A 19,615-nucleotide genomic window follows, 5' to 3' on the forward strand; every position below is an offset into this window, starting at 1 on the left:
GAAGGAAAATGGTTTCCGGTAAATTGTTTTCCGACTTTTTGATATCTGAATAATGGAAAATTAATCAATTTATGAAAAATATTTTACATGGAATAAAACAACAAGTTTAGATTTGGGAAAGACGACTTCCCCTTTCGACAAGGTGGAAATCACTTTCCATAAATCACTAAATAAATTAAAAATCAATTGTTTTCCATGAAAACGATTTGTATTCCCCCTTTCTACTAGGTGGAAATCACTTTCCAATGAATCACTAAATAAATTAAAATCAATCGTTTTCAACGATTTGTATGCAAGATATTTTTCTTTATTGTGAATTTTCCTCAAATTAAATGTAGGGAAAACTTCATATTAAAGGAAATTGCTTTATGAGAAATCCTTGTCTAGGAAAACGTTGTTCTCTTTTCATGTTTGGGAGATCATTTTTCTTAACTTTAAGCATGTATAATATTTTTTGACCGTAAATGATTTTTCATTGACTAATTATATTCAACAAACTAAATGGATGAAGTTTCAGAAAACTAATTTTGCGGAAAACTCTTATACTTAAACAAACACACCCTAATTTGATCGAAAGAACTAGGTAATTCCTAGAATGAATGTGCAAAGGCTCAAATGAAATTGGAGAATGCTATTTTTATGGCGAAAACATAGATGAGATGTAAACATTACTGCATGACATAGGTCCTCTACGGATGTAATAGTTACTCCACAAAGAGGAAGATATGTTCACAGAACAAATAGAATATGCCAATCAAGAAGCTGAACCTTATCATAAGTATCTTCGTCACATTTGGTTCGGAACATCTCGAATTGGCGGGCTGGGCCGGGCCCTTAATGAAGGCCTAATTTGGTTATCAAAAAGTTTAGATGAACACAGAAACATAGTGAAGATTATCTCTCCAATTGCTTTCGAAACTGAAAAATGTTACCAATTCGTAACATGCTGCTCCCAATTTTCAACTCGAGCATCTCCAACGAATAATTCTAATAAAAGACAAGTTATGTACAGGTGTGAGGATACTATGTCTCAAATTCAGATACGGCCTTCAGTTTGGTCTGGAGTTCTGTTCTCTAACATTGTCAAGTTCCTGATTTTTCATGTGAGCCAGAGAAAAATATCTGGCTTTTGGGCTATGAGGATTTATTTACAAGTGAGATCTGGACCTTACACGATCTATGCGACTTATGGATTGGGAATAATTTCGTTGTCGATGAGACTTGACATTTGGGATCCGGACAAGAATGGATCCGGTTAGGGCATACAACGTGTGAATCGCCTTCAGAATCATTTTTCCAATGTGCCACGTTGTAGGATTTGTCAAGAGAGATTCTCCACACGGTATGCGATGTTCATGTCAAAACTAGCTAGAAGAATCTGAAACGTTTACTGATATAACCCGTACAAAAAAATCAGATGAGATATTTTATAGGTAGTTTTACTTTAGTTGACCATCACAATCATAAGGATAGAGAAAAGGTCCCACCGAAAAACACAAGCTTCCGCGTTGTTTCTGTGCCGTGATTGATTTTCCCACCGCACTATTCATAGAAACATGCAAGAAAAGACACTAGAATTGATCGTTTAAGTGGCATCACTTTTTAAAGCGGGCCTAGTCGAGTGTCTCTGGTAATTCAACTTCATTAAAACGCGGCTATCGAAAGACCCATTGCATCCACTTCCCAAAGGAACTTCATTGGTATTAGAATACGCAAAATCCAGCCTAATCAGTCAACTTAAGGTACTTCAATCGCAGCACAAGAGTTTTCTCCCGGAGATTCTACTGCATTTCAATCTTCTTCACTTTCATGAGAGATTCAATACCCCTTTTTTTCCAAACGCTCTGACCACATTTCCATGTAATACCATTATTGTCATGTCATCACATCATGGTGTTTTACAGTTTCACCGTAGTGTCATTACATATTTTGTCGTGTTATATCACTTTGCCAAGTTGCAATGTCACTTTGCGAACATTATGTGCCCCACCCGTGTTATTACACGCCACCTCGTCCCATATTTCACCACATCCGTAATGAAATAAACCGCAATCATGCATTGGCCGAGATTAACTTTTTGGCTGAGCCCCCGGCCCTACATGACTCATGCAAGAACGCGCTTAATCTGTCTTATTGGTCAATCAACCCAAAGATTACCGAAAGATCAACCTTTCTTCAAACTGTAATCGGTCAACAATATCGGAACAAGCTTAACATCGACATCCTTGTTGGTGATTAGTCATTCGAAGTAGTCATGACGCGGTGCATATAATCAATTAAAATATTAGGATGAAAGTAAGGAAAACGAGTGGAAAAATTATCATGAAAGTTCTGAACTTATTGCACTTATATTAATTTAGCCTAAATCTTTCAATTATACCAATTGAATCATAAACCTTTTGATGATTTGCTAATATAAACTATTTGGTCAATTTTGGTTAGAAATTATTGATTGACATTGACATTGTATCTTACGTGACACGATAGACGACTAGTGCTGATGTGTATAATTTTTATTATTTTTTTCTTTCCTTTCTTTCTTTCTTTTTTCTTTACAAAGTTAGGCCAATGAAACCGCTGAAAGACCCTTGCCTAGTATGGGGCGAGGGCCATGACACCCTCATTGGCCACAGTTGAGGGACCCGCAAGCCTTGCTGACCAACGAGCGAGGGTCGCAACTCTCTTCTATATTTGGGCGTGGGCTTGGGGGGTGAAGGCATGGAGACCCATGCTTAGACCTCACCTATGGCCGACAAGGGTCAGCTGAGATCGATCAACAGTTGGGGAGAAAACAAAGAAAATAAAAAAAATAACAAAAAATTCATTTAAATAATAAAAATGCAAAAATTGTCCACATTAACACTAGTCATTCTTTGTAAGACGGTCGGCATCCATGTTAGAGATTTCGTATCGAAATTAGTCGGATTAATGATATTAACAAATCATTAAAATGTTTAAAATTCAATCGAGACAATCGAAGGGTTTAGAATTCACGAGCAAATTCAAGATTTAAGTGATCTGTGATGTCACTGCCGATAAATCACGTCCTTCGGATTGATCCAATCTTTCACCTTCTGCTAATAATAAGTGGGCGGCAAAGAGGGATAGAGAGAGAGAAAAAGGGAGAGAGCGAGAGATTCCGAGGGGGCTGTTCATGGACATCCACGTTCCTCCACACGTGCGCTCTAAATCAATCATGGACATCTTGGATTCCCCTTCCCACCCGCGCGCACATTCCTCTTACGTAACCCTCCGCCCCCACCGCCGGGCCCCACGGCGGAGCAGGCCTGCCTGTGCCTGTCTGTCTACGTGCATGCGATCTCTCGTTTCCTTCGCGCTCTCAAAAAGGGGGAAAAGTCGCCTGCTCCCCCTCCCCATCCTCCGCTCCAAAACGACGTGGTTTCGGGTCATCGAAGAGGAAAAAGAGGAATTGGATTGGAGTTGGACCCCCACTTTTTTTTTTCTCCTCTTCCTTCCTCCTTTTGTTTTTGAAACTCGAAGGACCTTAGCATCTTTGTTACCATCTCTCCTTTACGCTGGATGGGCCTCCCTCCCTCCCCTCTCCTTTTCGCTTTGTCGTCTCGAAAACCTATCAAATCACGCTTAGGCACACTCCCCTTTCCAGGTGAGGAGGGGATGGCATCCAAGGAAGAATACCGCCCCTTTCGGAATCTCCAAATTAGCCATGGAGTCGACCTCCATCCCCTTCCACTTTAATCCGTGACACGACCCCCCTTGTGAGGCTTGGACGCGTCGGTTGTCGTATTCCGCGGTGCTGTGCCCCGTTTAAAAAGTATGATACAAAATCATGGCTCTTTTTCCCATAACGTGATCCACTTTTGAAATAAAGATTTGTCTTATATATATTACATATTTATGTAAATGTCAGCGATATACACTGTATGACTATAATTGAACTCGTTTCCTATGAGTTGAGCTCTTTCCAGGGAAACGAATGCCTAGTACATGCATAGACATCGACTATATGAGGAGAAATAGATTAATGGGATAATAATTATGTACGTGACATGGAAAGATGAGTAATAACATCACATGGCATGCACAAGAGGATGCGGCACATGCATCATGACGTGGTGATATTAGATAATGATCTAGTAGATACACAATCGCATGATGGCATGGCATACGATCGCAATCGCATATGACGAGGAGTCCATCATGTGGCTTGTGAATGGTAACATGGCATGTGAATGGTGACATAGCATATGACATGGCCATTTGCGCATGATGTGGCATGGTGACCGTCAACAACATATGCACGTGGAAATCTAGGAAAAAGCCGGTTGAGTAAACCTTTGTCCAGCCTTGCTAGTGCTCATTTACACCCTATCAACCACGATTAAAGCTACTATCAAATGTAAGATTCGGAGAATTCGATTTTCAAATTTGTGAAGAAAGCATAGTTTACAAAGCATGAGGCTCTTGCCTCGAACCTAACTTTTGGGATCGCCGTCTTTATGCTAGCCAGTGCCCCGCGAAAAACCCTACCTTACATAACTACAAGATCGAGGGTCAAAACGGTGCTAAGGATGGTAAGCATCATCATGATGGCTTGCTCTATTTCAAAGTTTCGAAAAGCATTTCGGCTGCTTAAAGGTTTTGCTAGGGCGTACCAGTTATTTGTTTAAGCGGCATAATGATCACAACGTAGAAAATAGGGAAATCACCTAGATTGTCGAAGAGCTTTTATAACTACAAAAGAAAGCCAAAGCACAACAAGGGAGACCCTAGTGTTAGAGTTCGATTGCTACAAGGAAGCAAAATCACAAAGGAAGAGAGGCAAGAAGCTCACCATGCTGAAAAGGCGAGATGAAGGCCCCTTCTTCATTGGCGAGATAAAATTGAGATGGCCAAGGCTGCTCCAAAGTGTCATTCACAGAAACAATTGGGTATTTAGACATGATAGAAGTTTTGGGCTGGTCACTATAAGGAGATAGTAAGGGCCTGTTTGGTTGTGTTTCTTTTTTTTGTTTTTAAACACTTTTTTCTGTTTTTTTTTCTTTTTTTGTTCTTTTTGTTCCTGGAACAAAAAAGAAACAAATAAATAAGAAACACAAAATTTGTGTTTCTTATTTCAAACACATTTGAGAAACACATTTTATTTTCTTCTTCTTTTTCTTCTTATTTTCTTCTTCTTTTTCCTCGCCGTGGCTCGGCGAGGCTCGCCGGCCCCCGCCGTCCCCCTCGCCGTCCCCCGGCGAGGCCGAGGCTCGCCGTAGGCCGGGCGAGGGTCGGCCTCGCCTTGGCCGGGCGAGCTCGCCCGGATCCGGTGAGGCCGAGCTCGCCCGGCGGCCGGCGAGCCTCACCTCGCCGAGCCTCGCCGGCTGCCGGGCGAGCTCGGCCTCACCGGATTTGGGCGAGCTCGCCCGTCGGCGAGGCCAACCTCGCGGTGGCCGAGCGATCTCGCCGCGCCGGATCGGCCAGCTCGCCCGCGGTCGGCGAGCCTCGGCCTCGCCGGATTTGGGCGAGTCGGCGTCGCCCCAGCGGTGGCGCCCGCGCCTCGCCGGCCGCTAGGCGAGGCCGACCCTCGCCCGGCCACGGCGAGCCTCGCCGTGGTTGGGTGAGGCCGCCGGCCCTCGTTGGCCGGTCGCCGGCCCTCGTCGGCCAGTCGCCGGCCATGGCCGAGGCCGGCGACCGGCCAAAAGAAGAAAAAAGAAAAAAGAAAAAAAGGAAAAAAAGAAAAAAATAAAAGAAATAAAAAAATTATACAAATTTACCAAACGTGTTTCTGTTTATTTTTATTTCCGGAACAAGTTTACCAAACGCGTTTTTGTTCAAAAATTGTTCCCAGAATGAAACACTTTTTTTTTTTTCATTCCCTGAACAATTTTTAAACAGAAACGCAAACAAACGCACCCTAACTGTTCCATGTAGAATTGACCTTACATGAACAAGCCTGGGCGAGCAAAGTTAGGGTAGCTAGGCTTACCAAAGGAATTACTTGTCTAAGCCTGCCAAAATATCGCTCTTCGAGCCAATCAGCCCTCACAAGCCGCTAGGCCAATGATCACTCTGATCGGTACAAATTGATGTAGTGTAAAAGCTTGCGATTTCTAGTTCTAGGAAATGCAATGAATTTGACATATTTCCTAGTGATGTATGAAAAGTTTATGAATTGACATCCATATAATAGGTGTAGGATTCTTTTGGTAAATTTTCCCTAACTCATCAAATGCTTCATGGCTTCTACAATTCAATCACCAGAACATTTCTAGAATTATTTCGTGTGTGAGTCTTCGTTCTTCAATTCCACATGCCGTTCCTAGCTTGGTTTGCATGTGAGAGGCGATGATGAAGTATCCCACGTTACTTGTCAATGACACTATGGGTTTTCATCAGGGTTTATATTCATATAATCTCTCTCCATATAAACACTTAAATTTTTGGGATAGACATTCTTAGATATACTGTTATTTAATCTAAAAGACAGTGTTCTTCATCCAATCATCTGTACGACGTCAAGTACAAAATCAACAACAAAAAATCTTCCTTGTTTCTCAGGTAACTCTTTGAAGATCAATGTCTCTAGGGGTGAGCATGGTCCGGGTTGGGCCGGTCCACCCCTAACCCTAGGACCAACCCGCATGGTGCTAGTCCTCAATTTTTGAGACCGATGACTGACCCTATTAAGCTTGGGACCGATGACCATACCGACCCAATCGATTGAGTCCGGTTCCAATGTCAACCCGGGACCAACTGATAATTTTTTATTTTATTTTTTGTACTCCTTAAAAAAGCGATTCAGAATTGAATTGACCTGATGGGTTCGGTTCAGTTTCAAAGTCAACCCAAGACTAACCAATAATTTTTTATTTCTTTTTTTGTACTCCTTGAAAGGGCAACCGAGGACCATACCAACCCAATGGATTCGATGATAAGCGAGGTCAGCTAAGAAATGCAAGCATTGAGGGTCAAGTGGGGTGAGCGTCAAACAAAATGAGCATTGAATATCGAGCGGGGAGTAACAAGCCAAGCGAGCATCAAGTGGCGAGCGGCACGAGTGACCCAAAGCGAGCAAGGGGAGTGTCAAGTGGCAAGCGGAGAAGTTGTTTCTTTCTATTTTGGCAAATTGAAAACTAAGATGACAAACAATACAAAAAAGAACGAATATTAGAGGAGGATGCCATAATGAGTTGTTTATACCTTTTTGGACGCTGTGAGGACTATTCACAAAAACATTTTTCTTATTCGTAAATTATAACTGTTGACACCATAAAAGACATTAAAAATCTAAGTTATTAAAGAATAATGTAAAATTACTTGCACTCCTCATTAAAGAGCTATTTAATATTGTTGACGTCATTTATTTTAAGGTTTTCTCTATATAAAAAATTATAAATAATATATTAGATATATATATTTAGGGTTGATTCAGATTGAATCGACCCAGTATCCTTGGGAACCAGACTAGGACCAACAAGGTTGGGTCGGTCCAGGGTCAATCCAAGGTTAACTCTAGACTGATGCTTACCCCTAAATGTCTCTATTTTGTAATTGATTTTAACCTTAATTTGATCCAAGAGTACCTCTAATTTCTCTTATAATTGCATGACATTACATGCTCTAGATGGGCCTAACTTGGCTCATCAAGCCTACCCACTTAAAGATATTATATATGGATATATTTTTATGACCCGTCAGTTACAAGTTATAAACATCACTCGCATGCAAATTTAACTACAATTAAAAGTGCATTATACCAACTATTGTAATCCACTAATCATAGGCACGATTGAAGCTTGAAAATTTCCTCTAATTGGGACAGAGGAAACAATAACCCATATACATACAAATTCTCAAGCACAACCCAACAGGATCATTGGCTCCATTTTCTCCTTATCGACCCAAGCCGATCTCATGAGCTGCTCGAGCCATGATCACCTCTACTCGTAAGTAATTGATAGTTTGATTCTTTACTTTTGACTAAAACTAACATCAATTGAATGTCATTAAAGAACGAAAATAGCACTTGAAAACTTTTCAAAACCCTAATATTGAGGTTCAACGGCCAAAAGTTGATTGAGCCATTTTACCTTAAAAATCTACTATTTCGAAGTCCTTTACAACACTTTTGCAATTTTGACTATTAGCATCTTTGTTATTTTCGACCCGTTTGGAATTTCGGTTGCTTTTCTCCGACAGTTATTGGAGCTTTACCACAGCTTTCAGATTATCCTATTTTTGTCCCGTCGGTGCAAGAGTCAAAGACCAACTCGAGCCCAAAAAAAAACAAAAATTTGAAAAAGGGATGAACCGAAACAAACGAAACTGGTCATTTGTGTAAATGGAGGTAGCTTAGGTAAATCAAATATTAGTCTATATAATTTTTTTCAAGTTTATACATAAGTCTTTCGTGAGAGAGTGACAAAATTATGTATATTTCACGTCCCATAATTCACGTGACAAGGAATTTAATTGATGAAGTAAAAAAAAATTTCCCTTGAAACATCGAAACATCATTTTCCTTACTCGTAGGCAGGCAAAGAGGGCGACCAATGCTAGCTACCCTCTTTTGAAGTTGTCCTAAAAAATCACGCGCTCATTATAGAATGTTGGAGTTTAGTGATAGCTACTCCTTATATTTGCGAAATGAAAGTCCAAGACTAACAACTCGTCATTGCAATCCTTTCAAGATGGAGCGGTCAAAAAGATGTTTCTATATACAAGCTATGTCGCGATAATATTGCAAAAGTTATTGAGAGATTCGTTCAGGACGAGAAATAAACTCGGCGACAAATAGGCGGACCTCGATGGTTATGCCAATCACGTCGGTGGTAGATTTAAACGCGGCTGCACTGTATAAACGTCCCGTCGTCAACGAGAAACGATTTGATTTTACAGGGACCTTAGGAGCAAAAAGGAAAAGCTGCAGAAGAAAACAGAGAGAGAGAGTGAGCGACAGAGAGAGAGAGAGAGGGGGCACGAACATCCATGGTCTGACAACAGCATGAAAGAAATGGAAGTCAGTAAGAAAGACGAAACTGATGTTTGCTTGGAAGTTTGAGCCGTTGTTTCGAGCGTTGCTGTTCGTACCATCTTCTTTTTATTTCTTTATTATTGTCGTTCCTAATGTTTTGTGGAATGCACCCAAATATGTAAGTCGACGATTTCGGGATCACATAAGCAGAATTCGAGCGAGAGAGAGAGAGAGAGAGAGAGAGAGAGAAGAGAGCTTTTACACATGGCGGTTTTGAATGCTTTAGATGATTCGCTCAGGGGTAAGCAAGGCAGGTCGCCTCGGTTCTTGCAAAAGGTGAAATCCAGACACAAAGATTCCTTCCCTTTCATGATGACGAATCCCCTTCTTTGAATCATGGTGTTATCATAATCCTCTTGCCGCTGGCTATGGCATGACGATTTCTAGGGTTAAAGGTCCTCGGTCTTTCATGGTGTGGTGCCACCTCCACATGTCTTCACAGTTCAATCCAAAAGTAAAAGATCACAACCGTTTAGGCTAAGATCTGCTGCATTTCAATTATAAGACAAAAAGAGCATAATGGCACCGTGCCCACAAGGGATTGTAGATTTTTTTTGTTTTTTGGTCGAAGGGATTGTAGATTCACGCCGTGGATTTTTATCGGCTTTGTTGTCGGTGTTAACATGAACGTAATTTATAAGTGCCATATGTGAGGATCTCGATTGAGGAATTACCTTTAAGCTCGCACATCACACATAGTTCAATGGTTGTGTGTGTTTTGTTTATGTCTTCAATGAACCTAATAAATTTTCTTTTGTTTTATTGATTTAGAAATGTAGCAAGTGAAAATTTCTTTTGTCGTGAGTTGTTTCAAAAAACTCTTAGATTGCCATGATATGTGCAAATGTTTCGTCTCGATAGCATTGCTTACTAGATTGATTATGGACAAATAAATGTAGTATTTATAGCTAATCGATTTTATTGATATTCATATTTACGATATCTACTTTTAAGCTTTGGTCATTTGTTGCTATAATGATGACAAGGGTGGAAGGTACAATCGGCACATACCATCCTCTGTTGAATGTTTAGTTTGAACCATAACTATTTTAGTCCATTCGTAGTTATACAAGCTTATCACTGCAATTAGTATGTATCGAAAGTGAAGCAATCTCTCCACGTGAAGTGACAAATGTCTGAATCATAAACTTTGACCATCTTATCAATTCAAGTGTGTGAAGTGTCAGGACAAGAATACAAATTGCACCTTACAATCAATAGCAAAAAGTATGAAAGTCCTACAATAATAATTTCAAGACAAATTCTCGATAGTGAAATGCACCTAACAATGGATAAATATGAGATTATTGGGGTTTTGCAAGCGACTTTTTTTGTCAAGTATTACCATAACTCCATGCATGGTCTAGTTTAGATGAAAAGTTCCAAACTAAGTTCACTTCTTTCGCTCGATTAAAAGGGGCGGTCTAGGGTCGAATTATAAAAACTATAGTGAGTCATTTCATCATAAAACGATATAAAGTGATTATGTCACTTGAGAATTTGACTCAATGCCTCACGCTTTTTGGAGATTGACATGGCGTTGAACACATTTGAACATTAAACGCGCATCTAGAGATGTTCCCACCAAATCAGAACTTGCACTACACGTACAAATCGCTGATTTCACGTTAATGATGAAGTTAAGTTGGGGGGAAAATTTGCTTTCGGGAGGTAGGGTCGTTCCAACGAGAGTCCAAAGCGATGATTTGGTCCAAAAACTGACAAAAGAGAGGGGCTTGTTTCCTTGTGAGTCGTGAAGGGCACGCGGATTCACGCGCGTCAAAGTTGCCGAAAGTGGCGGGGCGGGGCGGGGGTTCCAGACATCCCACCTGCGACACCATCTCTCTCTTTGACTCTTGTCTCTCGGGTCCGCCTCCGACCGTGTTGGAGATTAATTGATGGTGACGATCTAAATTTTGAATATTTGATACGTATTTGGTTAACTCAGATCCACATAAGCATCTTCTGTCATGCTAAGTTTGTTACCTATATGTAATTCATGTGTCGCAATCCAAATTGCTTGTGATTAATTAGAGACGTGAGTTCGAATTACGATATACATACGTTAGATGGATTTTTATTTAGTGGGATTCATGCATATTTTCGATATGAATTACATTCAATGATTCCTCACAGAATCTTGCATAGTCTCAGAGCGGGAGGTCCTCACCTTCAAGATCATTTCAGTTCTCGTGTTGAAATATTTAGATTAAATAATGTATTTATCGAAATAGCAGTACAAAGATTCTAAGATAGTCGGCAATGGACCCCGCAAAATCTTTCATCTTTAACCGAAATAAGTGTGGAAACAACGCTCTCTTTTTTGTATTTTTCCATTGGAAGTCAGTGAAAGAGTTTGGAGGAGTTTTTGTGAGTAGTAGGGCTTTGAGTGGTACAAAATCTTTTAGCGTCTTTTGAGGCTCTTGTCCCACCAAACCCAAAATCACGTAATTTACGCTTCATCTCTCTCTCTCTCTCTCTCTCTCTCTAAGGTTTAGTCTCACTCTCGTCTGACCGACCACCCAAGAACAGTCAGTAAATCCTCACATCTTCTTTGTTTATTGCTTAAGTACCTTCTTTACATGATTCCAAAATCATTCCTCTGTGTATGCGACCGAAAACCCTCCTCTTCTCCTCGAAAACCCCCAAAGATTTCCATGAGAAGATCTCCTCCGGATTTCTAGAAACAAATAGGATAGCCATGTTGTGTTATATTGAAAGGGGAAAGGGTCGTTGGTGGTGTTAGATTATTAATTTTCAATAAGAGCTTACCGAGAGAAAACGAGGCAAATTAGGTGGCATCGACCTACGATATACATATTTTAATATTTCTTGTGTGTAAGTTGCAGCTTACATATCAGACACATTGTAGATGTGCCGTAACCATAGTGATAACTTTCAGATAGGAAAACAAGCAGAATAATGGGAATTATAGATGGAATATCTATGAATATAAGTTGTGTCGGGCAATCAAATTCACATTTGTGCGATGATATTATGTTACACAAATCATATTCTAAAAAGTTCGAGAGAAATGTTTGGGCACGGTGATGTGTTTAAAATGGTGATGAGGTTATGACGCAAATCGCTCGAGATTCATTCAAACTAAACGAAAAGGTTTAAAATGTATTTATTAATTGAATGACATTTAATGAGCATTATTAATTATACAACATGCAAATTGATATAAAATAATTAAAAAAAAATCATTACGTCCATTTAATATATGAAAAAGTTCTAAGTGACCTCACATGAAGGGTGACACATATGTACACATGAAACTACTTCCAAAACTGAAATCTTCTATGTCGATAATCAAACGATGGCAATTTAAAGTGTTTTCACTCTGTTATCAGATAGCAAGAAAATTTTCTAGTGTAACTAGGGCTACATTAACTAAAATGGCATCGGATCATCGATCGCTTGATTTTGTTCGACGGTGAATGAGCCATTACATACAAAAATTTAGCATAGAAGTAATATATCTAGGGGCTTGCCATATATCACTCCCCAGGATATTGTATTGTATGGGAATTGAACCTGAGACCTTACAGTTATTGTCTTCGGCCTTTGTATCAAAAGCACACTTCCTAAAATAATTTCAGGAATCTCATTATCATCACTATTTAGAAATCAATCTTTCTTCTGACGGCGTAGGCACGGCGTATTTTAATCTTTTAAACAAGTGTCTTTGTCCAAGCCTCATTCGTTGTCTAAAATGGTGTTCAAGTTCGTCACGAGGAACATCATCTGAGCTTATCGATGCAAGGATAATTGCAATTCTATCGAGTTCCTCAGCGCAATCTACTTTCCAAAGTAGGTTACAGACTATCAACAGAACGCATATATTCCATATCAAAGACGTGTCATAATCTGAGTAGAGTAAACCGATGCAATTTCGTATTCTAGATTAGCAAGAACTCGTGCTTTCTTCATTGGCATGATCAAATGGATAAGAAGTGTTCTTTCTTCCCTTTTGTGGCCACAAGGTAAAAGGGATTAAACTACATCAACTAGCACGCCTTCGAGTTGAATAAAATACGTCAATGATGGAGCGAAGTAACCGAAAGATAACGATTCCGTACCGGCGGAATTGTTATTACAGAAGAGAGACCTTCTAAGCATAATCGCATTCCGCCCCCAGATATTCAGTAATATAATAAGCGAACGTATGTGACCTACGTGATGGGATTGATAAGCTTAGACTGAAAATATCCACATAAAGCAGTGAAGAAAACTTGTATTACATTACTTTTCGGCTCCCAATGCCTCGTCTTGTACATCACCTTAAGCATAAGAACACTAACAAGACATGGATATAGTCGCAGCTTGCCGGTTCGTCTCTTTCGCATGTCATACATGTCATACAGAGCGACTATCTAAATGCAAGCAAAGAAAAAACCACAGGAATAGAGAAAAAAAGAAAACAGATACAATTCTAGGGTTTTCTTCAGAGAGGAACATAACGCTCACCCTTGAAAATCTCAGTAACTCCTGAACTAGTAGACCGATTATGGGCAACTTATAGCTGCGAACAAGATGAGTATTGGAGCATCGCTGGTGAAGTTGAAGCTACACTAACAAAAAGAACTGAAGCTTCAAAGCAAGGAAGGTTTTCTGGACAAAGCTAAGGCTTCGAAGGCATGATCTCTATAAAGCACTGCTTGTGGAAGAAGAGCTAAAACCCGAAAGATCGGTCCATGCGCTACCACCACCACCACCAACACCACCGCCACCACTACCACCACCAACACTCCAGAACTGGTCATTAGCCCCTGAATTCCCCATCAACTGCCTTGACAAGTTCAACTGATCTTGGTTGATATTTTCCACCTTCACTGAGCTCGTGTGAGAAGCCCCAGAGTTCATGAACAGATTTGGCCTGACCTGATGATGGCCCGCGAGACCTGACGGCTCAACGCCACTCGTGGAAGCATCCATTGAGTACAGATTGGCGTGCTTGTCCAAGCTACTCATGAAGGGGAACTGCTGTGTGACCTGATGCAGACGCCACTGGTGCTCGAGGCTTCCCATCGATAAGAGCGAGCTGTTACCACCCAATTGGAAGCTCAAATTCCCAGCGTCCCCAACCATAGAACCGGGAATCCCACCATAGTTCAACCCCATCTCTCCCGAATTACCCAGTTCACCTAGGTTGTTCAAGCTGCTTGGAGACATGTAGCGGAGGCCCGGTATTTGCGCTGTTGCCCGGTTCAGTATGTCACCGGCGAGACCGCTGCTGCCTCTTGAGGTGATGCTGCTCACGGAGCCGCCGCTGGCTTGTTGGTCGCTGCTGCCACTTGTGATGGGAGATTTGGAGCTGCTTCCTTTGCTCCTCTTGTTCCGCCTGCAGCCTCCTCCAACGGGAACGTTCCTTAACGCTCCCCCTCGCGTCCAGTACCTTCTGCAGGTCTTGCAGAAGTGCCTTGGTTGAGAGAGGCTGTAGTTGTTGAAGTAGCAAAACTTCGTGTTGGCGGAATCGCATCGCGGGCACTTGAGCGCTGCCTCTGGCATGGGTATGTTGGCTAGCCGGGCCCGCTCAACCATCGAGCCCGGACGGATCGAGCCGCCAGGGTTGCCTCCAGCTCCTCCATGAGGTTGTGGAGGAGGAGGCGGTGGCGGCGGAGGAGCAGGTGGGAGCTGATTGTTGAGACCACTATTTCCAGCTTGATGATGGTGATGATTTTGTTGCTGTGAAAAGTGTGGAATAAAAGCAAGAAATCAAATATCTGTGGTATATTCAAACAAGGCATTAACAAAAGTAACACATGAGAATATTTATCTTTTGAAAAAATTTAGCTTTTTCTTGCAAAGCAAATACACCATGTTTGAAGAAAACCCTCACCTGTTGCCAGTTGGATGGATCAAGATAAGCTGGAAGGGATGAGAAAACCATGGTTGCTTTGTTGTTCTTTGATCCCTCTTTTGTAAAGCTTGATGGATTGGCTTTGAAGAAATATGTAGTGGAGAATCACATCAACACAGCAGAGAGAGAAAGCGAGAGAGGAAGGGGAAGAGAAAGAGAGAGAGAGAGAGAGAGTTGCAGAGAGCTGTGGAGAGAAAAGGAAAGAGGAAGTGGAATGAAGGAGCAAAAATAAAGGAGGGTCCTTTTAGTTATTTATATATTAACTCCTTGTTGTTCCATCTTGCTCTGCTCCTTTTTGTTCTTTGCTTTTTTATGGTTTTGTTTTTGAAAAGAAAGAGAGAGAGAGAGAGAGAGAGGGGGGGGTGATATGTATTCCTTAACCTACAAGAATTCTGTGGTGTTAAGCATTGTATTGAGAGAGAAAGAGGAGGGAGAGAGAGAGATTAGTGGCTCACATCATGCATGGAAAAAAGATGTGTGTTTATGCTCTGAGATGGAGAGAGTGCAGCTCAGCCTTCATTTATTTATTTGAGCAGACACTTCGAGTGATAATAATAGTCAAATCTCCACACACAGGAGCCGCGTTTTCGAATAACTAATTCAATTTATGCTCGAGAACTTCCTACAACCTTTATGCATGAAATTCAGGGGGGAAAATCCGAAGATTTTTTTATAATTCGTGCCCAACTGAAATCATATGGGAAAAACACAAAAACATATATCTGAGTTTTCCCTTCGATAACAAAAATATTAAGGTTGCTACCTCATCCGCAACCCCACTCAAATGACTCAAATATGATCCCTTGTTTTAAGGGTTCTAAAAACCCCAGCCTTAGGGCACCCAAAAGACTGCCTGCTCCGTCTTGAACCCTAGCCCTCCGCTGGCGGTGCACCTCCCTTGTGCGAGAGAATTTGAGGGAACTAGGGAATATGACGGGCAAAGGGACAACTATTGGGTCGGGCGGCTTCGCCGTGATGTCAAAGGATGCTAGGCAACTATCCAGAGACCGCCGCGGCGGCGGTCAGGTTGTAGTTAAGGTTCAGACGTGGGCGATGCTTGAGTTAGGGCAGTGTCATTTATGGAAAAAAAAAAAAAAAAAAAAAAAAAACTTGTAAAGGGGTGCAATTTCGCCGAGACAAAGTGGAAAACTCGTACGTTTAAAAGTAGAGGTAGGTTTTTGACATAGACGGGAAGATTCGCGTATGTCTTTGATATTTTCTAATCATTATTTCTATATAATTTCGTGCAATTAAAAAATCTCTACACATGAAGGTTTTACTCAGAATGGAAAACTATATTTGTCTTGCTCATGACCCCTGGTGCTAAGAAAAAGATCTTGGCATACCTGTCTCCAATTTTTTTTCTTCTACCTACCAAAAAAGAAGTATCAACTTCTCTTCTTTTAATGCTTTCGATATGATTAAGAGTTCTCGGCCCTACAAAATACTTCCAAGAAGGTTCTGAAAAATTCCCTTGTGGCCGTACTTTTTTGAAATATGATGGCGGATGAAAACATTGAGAATCGAGAAAAAAGGGAGATTGCTCAAAGTGCAGTGTGACGATTAATTGGGGGGGGAGTTTAAATGCAATTATGGGGTCTACTTAGAAGCACAAATTATAAATAGTCAAATGAGGACTTTTGACCCCCGGGGGACCACCCTAAAGAACGGACGCATAACTTTGAGGACCGAGACACTAGCGAGCGACGCGCAGTAACGATGCAACTTTAGGTGCATCGCAAAAATTGAAGGACGCAAAATTGGAAAAAGTGTTATGGTTCCATCACGTGATTGCTTTATGTTCTTTGAAGAGCATGTAAGCTTTTATGATGAAAGTTATGGTTTTTATTCCCGGCTATACGAACAACTTGCTATACGGCTCGGTAGTACGCTCTTTGGATGAACAATTTTGCGACGGACATGGCTACACCTGATGATGCGATCGTTTAGCCTCATAATATGTGACAGCTTGTCTTTGGTCAGTGTCCTTCTTACGCACAATGCCTTGCCATTCGTTAATTTTGCTTCATTCAATTGTCATCGTATAAAGTAATGGTAATGTCACAGCAGTTCCAATTACTTATTCTTCCAAAAGCTCTAGATCCACTTCGATCCGAAATCCTTGGATCATATCGATGTAAGTATCAATTTCCGAAGACAGATATAAGAGGCTCTAAGTCGGTACACTTACTGAGATTTTTGTTTGTTTGTTTGTCTGTTTTCTTCTCCTTATTTCACTTATTCGCTAAAAAGCAAGAGTGATATATTAAAATGTCTTGCGTTTATTTCGAGTTCACTTCATCTCTCGGTAGCTCTTTATTTACCAAATTAATTGAGCTACTGATATAATAAATTGAGAAGAGAATGTGTTGGGTCGATTTTCTTCCTCCTTCATTAATTACCTTCACTGTAATTATGGAGGGCTACTGCTCAGACAATTACCTTCACTGTCATGAACACAATTTTTATTTTTATTTTTGTTTTGGGAAACAAAAGAAAAAAATAGAAACGCATTTATTTGCGTTTTAGTTCCAAATCTATTTTTTTGTTTCTGGGAACAAATTTGGAATAGAAACAATAAACAATAAAAACTTGTTTCTTATTTTTGGAACACTTCTGAGAAATAATTTTTTTCTTCTTCTTTTTTCTTTGGCCAGTCGCCTTGGCCATGTTGAGGGCCGGCGACCTCGCCAGAGTGTCACTGGCCCCCAGCAAGGCTCGGCCTCGCCGGGGCCGACGAGCCTCGTCGGCCGATCGCCGGCCATGGCCTCGGCCGGTGACCGGCCAAAAGGAAGAAAAAAAGAAAAAAAGGAAAAAGGAAAAAATAAAATAAAATAAAAATATTAAAAAATTAAAAGAAACAAAAAAATTATACAAATTTATCAAACGTGTTGTTCTCCACCTGCTTCCGGCATGACTGTCTGTATTGGCTTGTTCTCTGCAACTTCCATTTGCGTGATTGATCATTAGGTTCGACAGAATACTCAAAATCAAGAGCGATGCATTGAATGTGGACTTGAATCCCGTCCCCTGATAAATTGTTTACATTTTTGGATTGTATCTTCGTCTCTGATACTAGGTATGACAATTCTTCACTAGTGTAAATATCGCTATCGACCCTAGAGACTACCAACTAGCTCGCTGGCTTCGGCGGGGTTCTACTTCTCTTCTTGTTCGTAATGAATGATAGTCGGTATCGGGCTCAGCCAGTCCGGGGCCGATCACTGCATTGGGCGGGCCTGGAATCCGTCTCGTGCTGGGCCAGGCAAACGATTCTCCTCGTGCCGTCAAAGCGGGGCGAATGGTTCATGGCAAAGACCAAATACGTTGGCTATACAATGGGGCTGTGTGAACTGCTTGCCTACTTTGAAGTGGAAATTGAGTCGTTAAATCCACGCGTGCGATCGTTGACCATCGAATCGGGGAAGCGAAATTGGCTGAGGCTCGCATCTAGATCTACATCTAAAGTCGAGGGAAAAAGGCAACTCGTATCGACTTAGTCAATTCTATATCTTAAAGAATTCGCCGATCTTTCGAACACAACGGACCTAACCAATCATGACATAGTAATCCAAGTGGGAGCCTGAGATTTACAATAGAAATGCATGAACGGTTTAATTAGTTTAGATCAAGGTCGGTAATATTTTATATTTATTTGCCATCCTATTGACCATATCGATGTCTCAATTTGAATATTTACGTAATTACCATTTTTTGATCCGACGTAGTTCAATTGAATGCACTTCGTTACTTCAGTGAACTGCAAATACAATTCTGTTTCGTGTTACCAATGATCTCAATCTTCATGTGCAGCCACCATTTTCTTCCACACTTCACCAACCGACGAGGTAACTTTTGTCTTTCAAATCCCTCTCATTCAAAAAACTTGGAACTAAACCTCGTTGTTACTACCCCGGGCCGGATCCAAATCCCCGGAAACCTCCTCTCTGTGTTGCTCCGTCGCCGGAACGCCGCCGAATTCCGCCATAGCGAACGCGACATCCGCCGGAGGACCTGCCTTGGCTCGGCACAGCGGGCAACTGGCATGCGAGTAGAGCCACGCGTCGACGCAAGCCGCGTGGAAGTAGTGCATGCACTCGGGCAGCACCCGAACCGACACCCCGTCGTCGAACTCGGAAAGGCACACGGCGCACGTGTCTTCCTCTCCCGAGCCCTCCTTGTCGTCACGGATCATGGCCAGGTCCAGCTCCACCAGGGCAAGGCCCGGCCCGGCCCGTCTTGGCCTCCGAGCCCGATGGTCACTCTCTTGATCATGCTCGTCGGAATTACTACTGAGCTGAGCCTGATGGGGTGCTGCGTTGCGGTTGGGGAGGCCGACGACGATGCAGTGGTAGGTCGCAACCACGATGGCTCCGACCATGATCCCAAGGAGGCCGATGATCAGCGGATCGATCTCAAAACTCCGGTCGTGGTGGCGATGCTCTCCGTCCATGGCAGAAATCCGAATTGTGTGTATAATGTGTTCTGGGAGCAGAGAGAATTCACTTGCTAGAGATCAAAAGGAGATTCGTAATATATTTAATCGAATCAATATAGGTTTCTATAAAAGGGTACTAAGCCTTTCAAGACAAAGGAAAGTTCTTCCAACGTCATCGATTTTTTGGTGATTTTGCTAAACGTGCACGAAACGTTTGGGCATTGTGGGAAAACGACCCGTTCGTTTTTTTCCCGGAGGAAGGATTTTGCAATTAACATGTGGACATATGTGCTAAGATTGATTTTAAAGAGTT

General features: G+C 41.5%; 2 protein-coding genes across 2 annotated transcripts; both read right to left on the minus strand.

Moving 5' to 3' along the window:
• Positions 1 to 13,212: 13,212 nt before the first annotated feature.
• LOC104426476 (dof zinc finger protein DOF2.4) lies at positions 13,213 to 15,104 on the minus strand. The gene is made up of 2 exons (XM_010039542.3): positions 14,844 to 15,104; positions 13,213 to 14,689 (listed from the first exon to the last, which is right to left on the minus strand). The coding sequence occupies exons 1-2, from the start codon at positions 14,892 to 14,894 to the stop codon at positions 13,649 to 13,651; spliced, it is 1,092 nt and encodes a 363-aa protein (XP_010037844.1). The 5' UTR covers positions 14,895 to 15,104; the 3' UTR covers positions 13,213 to 13,648.
• Positions 15,105 to 18,756: 3,652 nt separating this feature from the next.
• Positions 18,757 to 19,317, minus strand: LOC104427899 (RING-H2 finger protein ATL52). Its single transcript, XM_010040910.2, has one exon. The coding sequence runs from the start codon at positions 19,315 to 19,317 to the stop codon at positions 18,757 to 18,759; it is 561 nt and encodes a 186-aa protein (XP_010039212.2).
• Positions 19,318 to 19,615: the final 298 nt, after the last annotated feature.

The sequence above is a fragment of the Eucalyptus grandis genome, chromosome 11 (genome assembly GCF_016545825.1).
Source record: "Eucalyptus grandis isolate ANBG69807.140 chromosome 11, ASM1654582v1, whole genome shotgun sequence".
Classification (NCBI taxonomy): domain Eukaryota; kingdom Viridiplantae; phylum Streptophyta; class Magnoliopsida; order Myrtales; family Myrtaceae; genus Eucalyptus; species Eucalyptus grandis.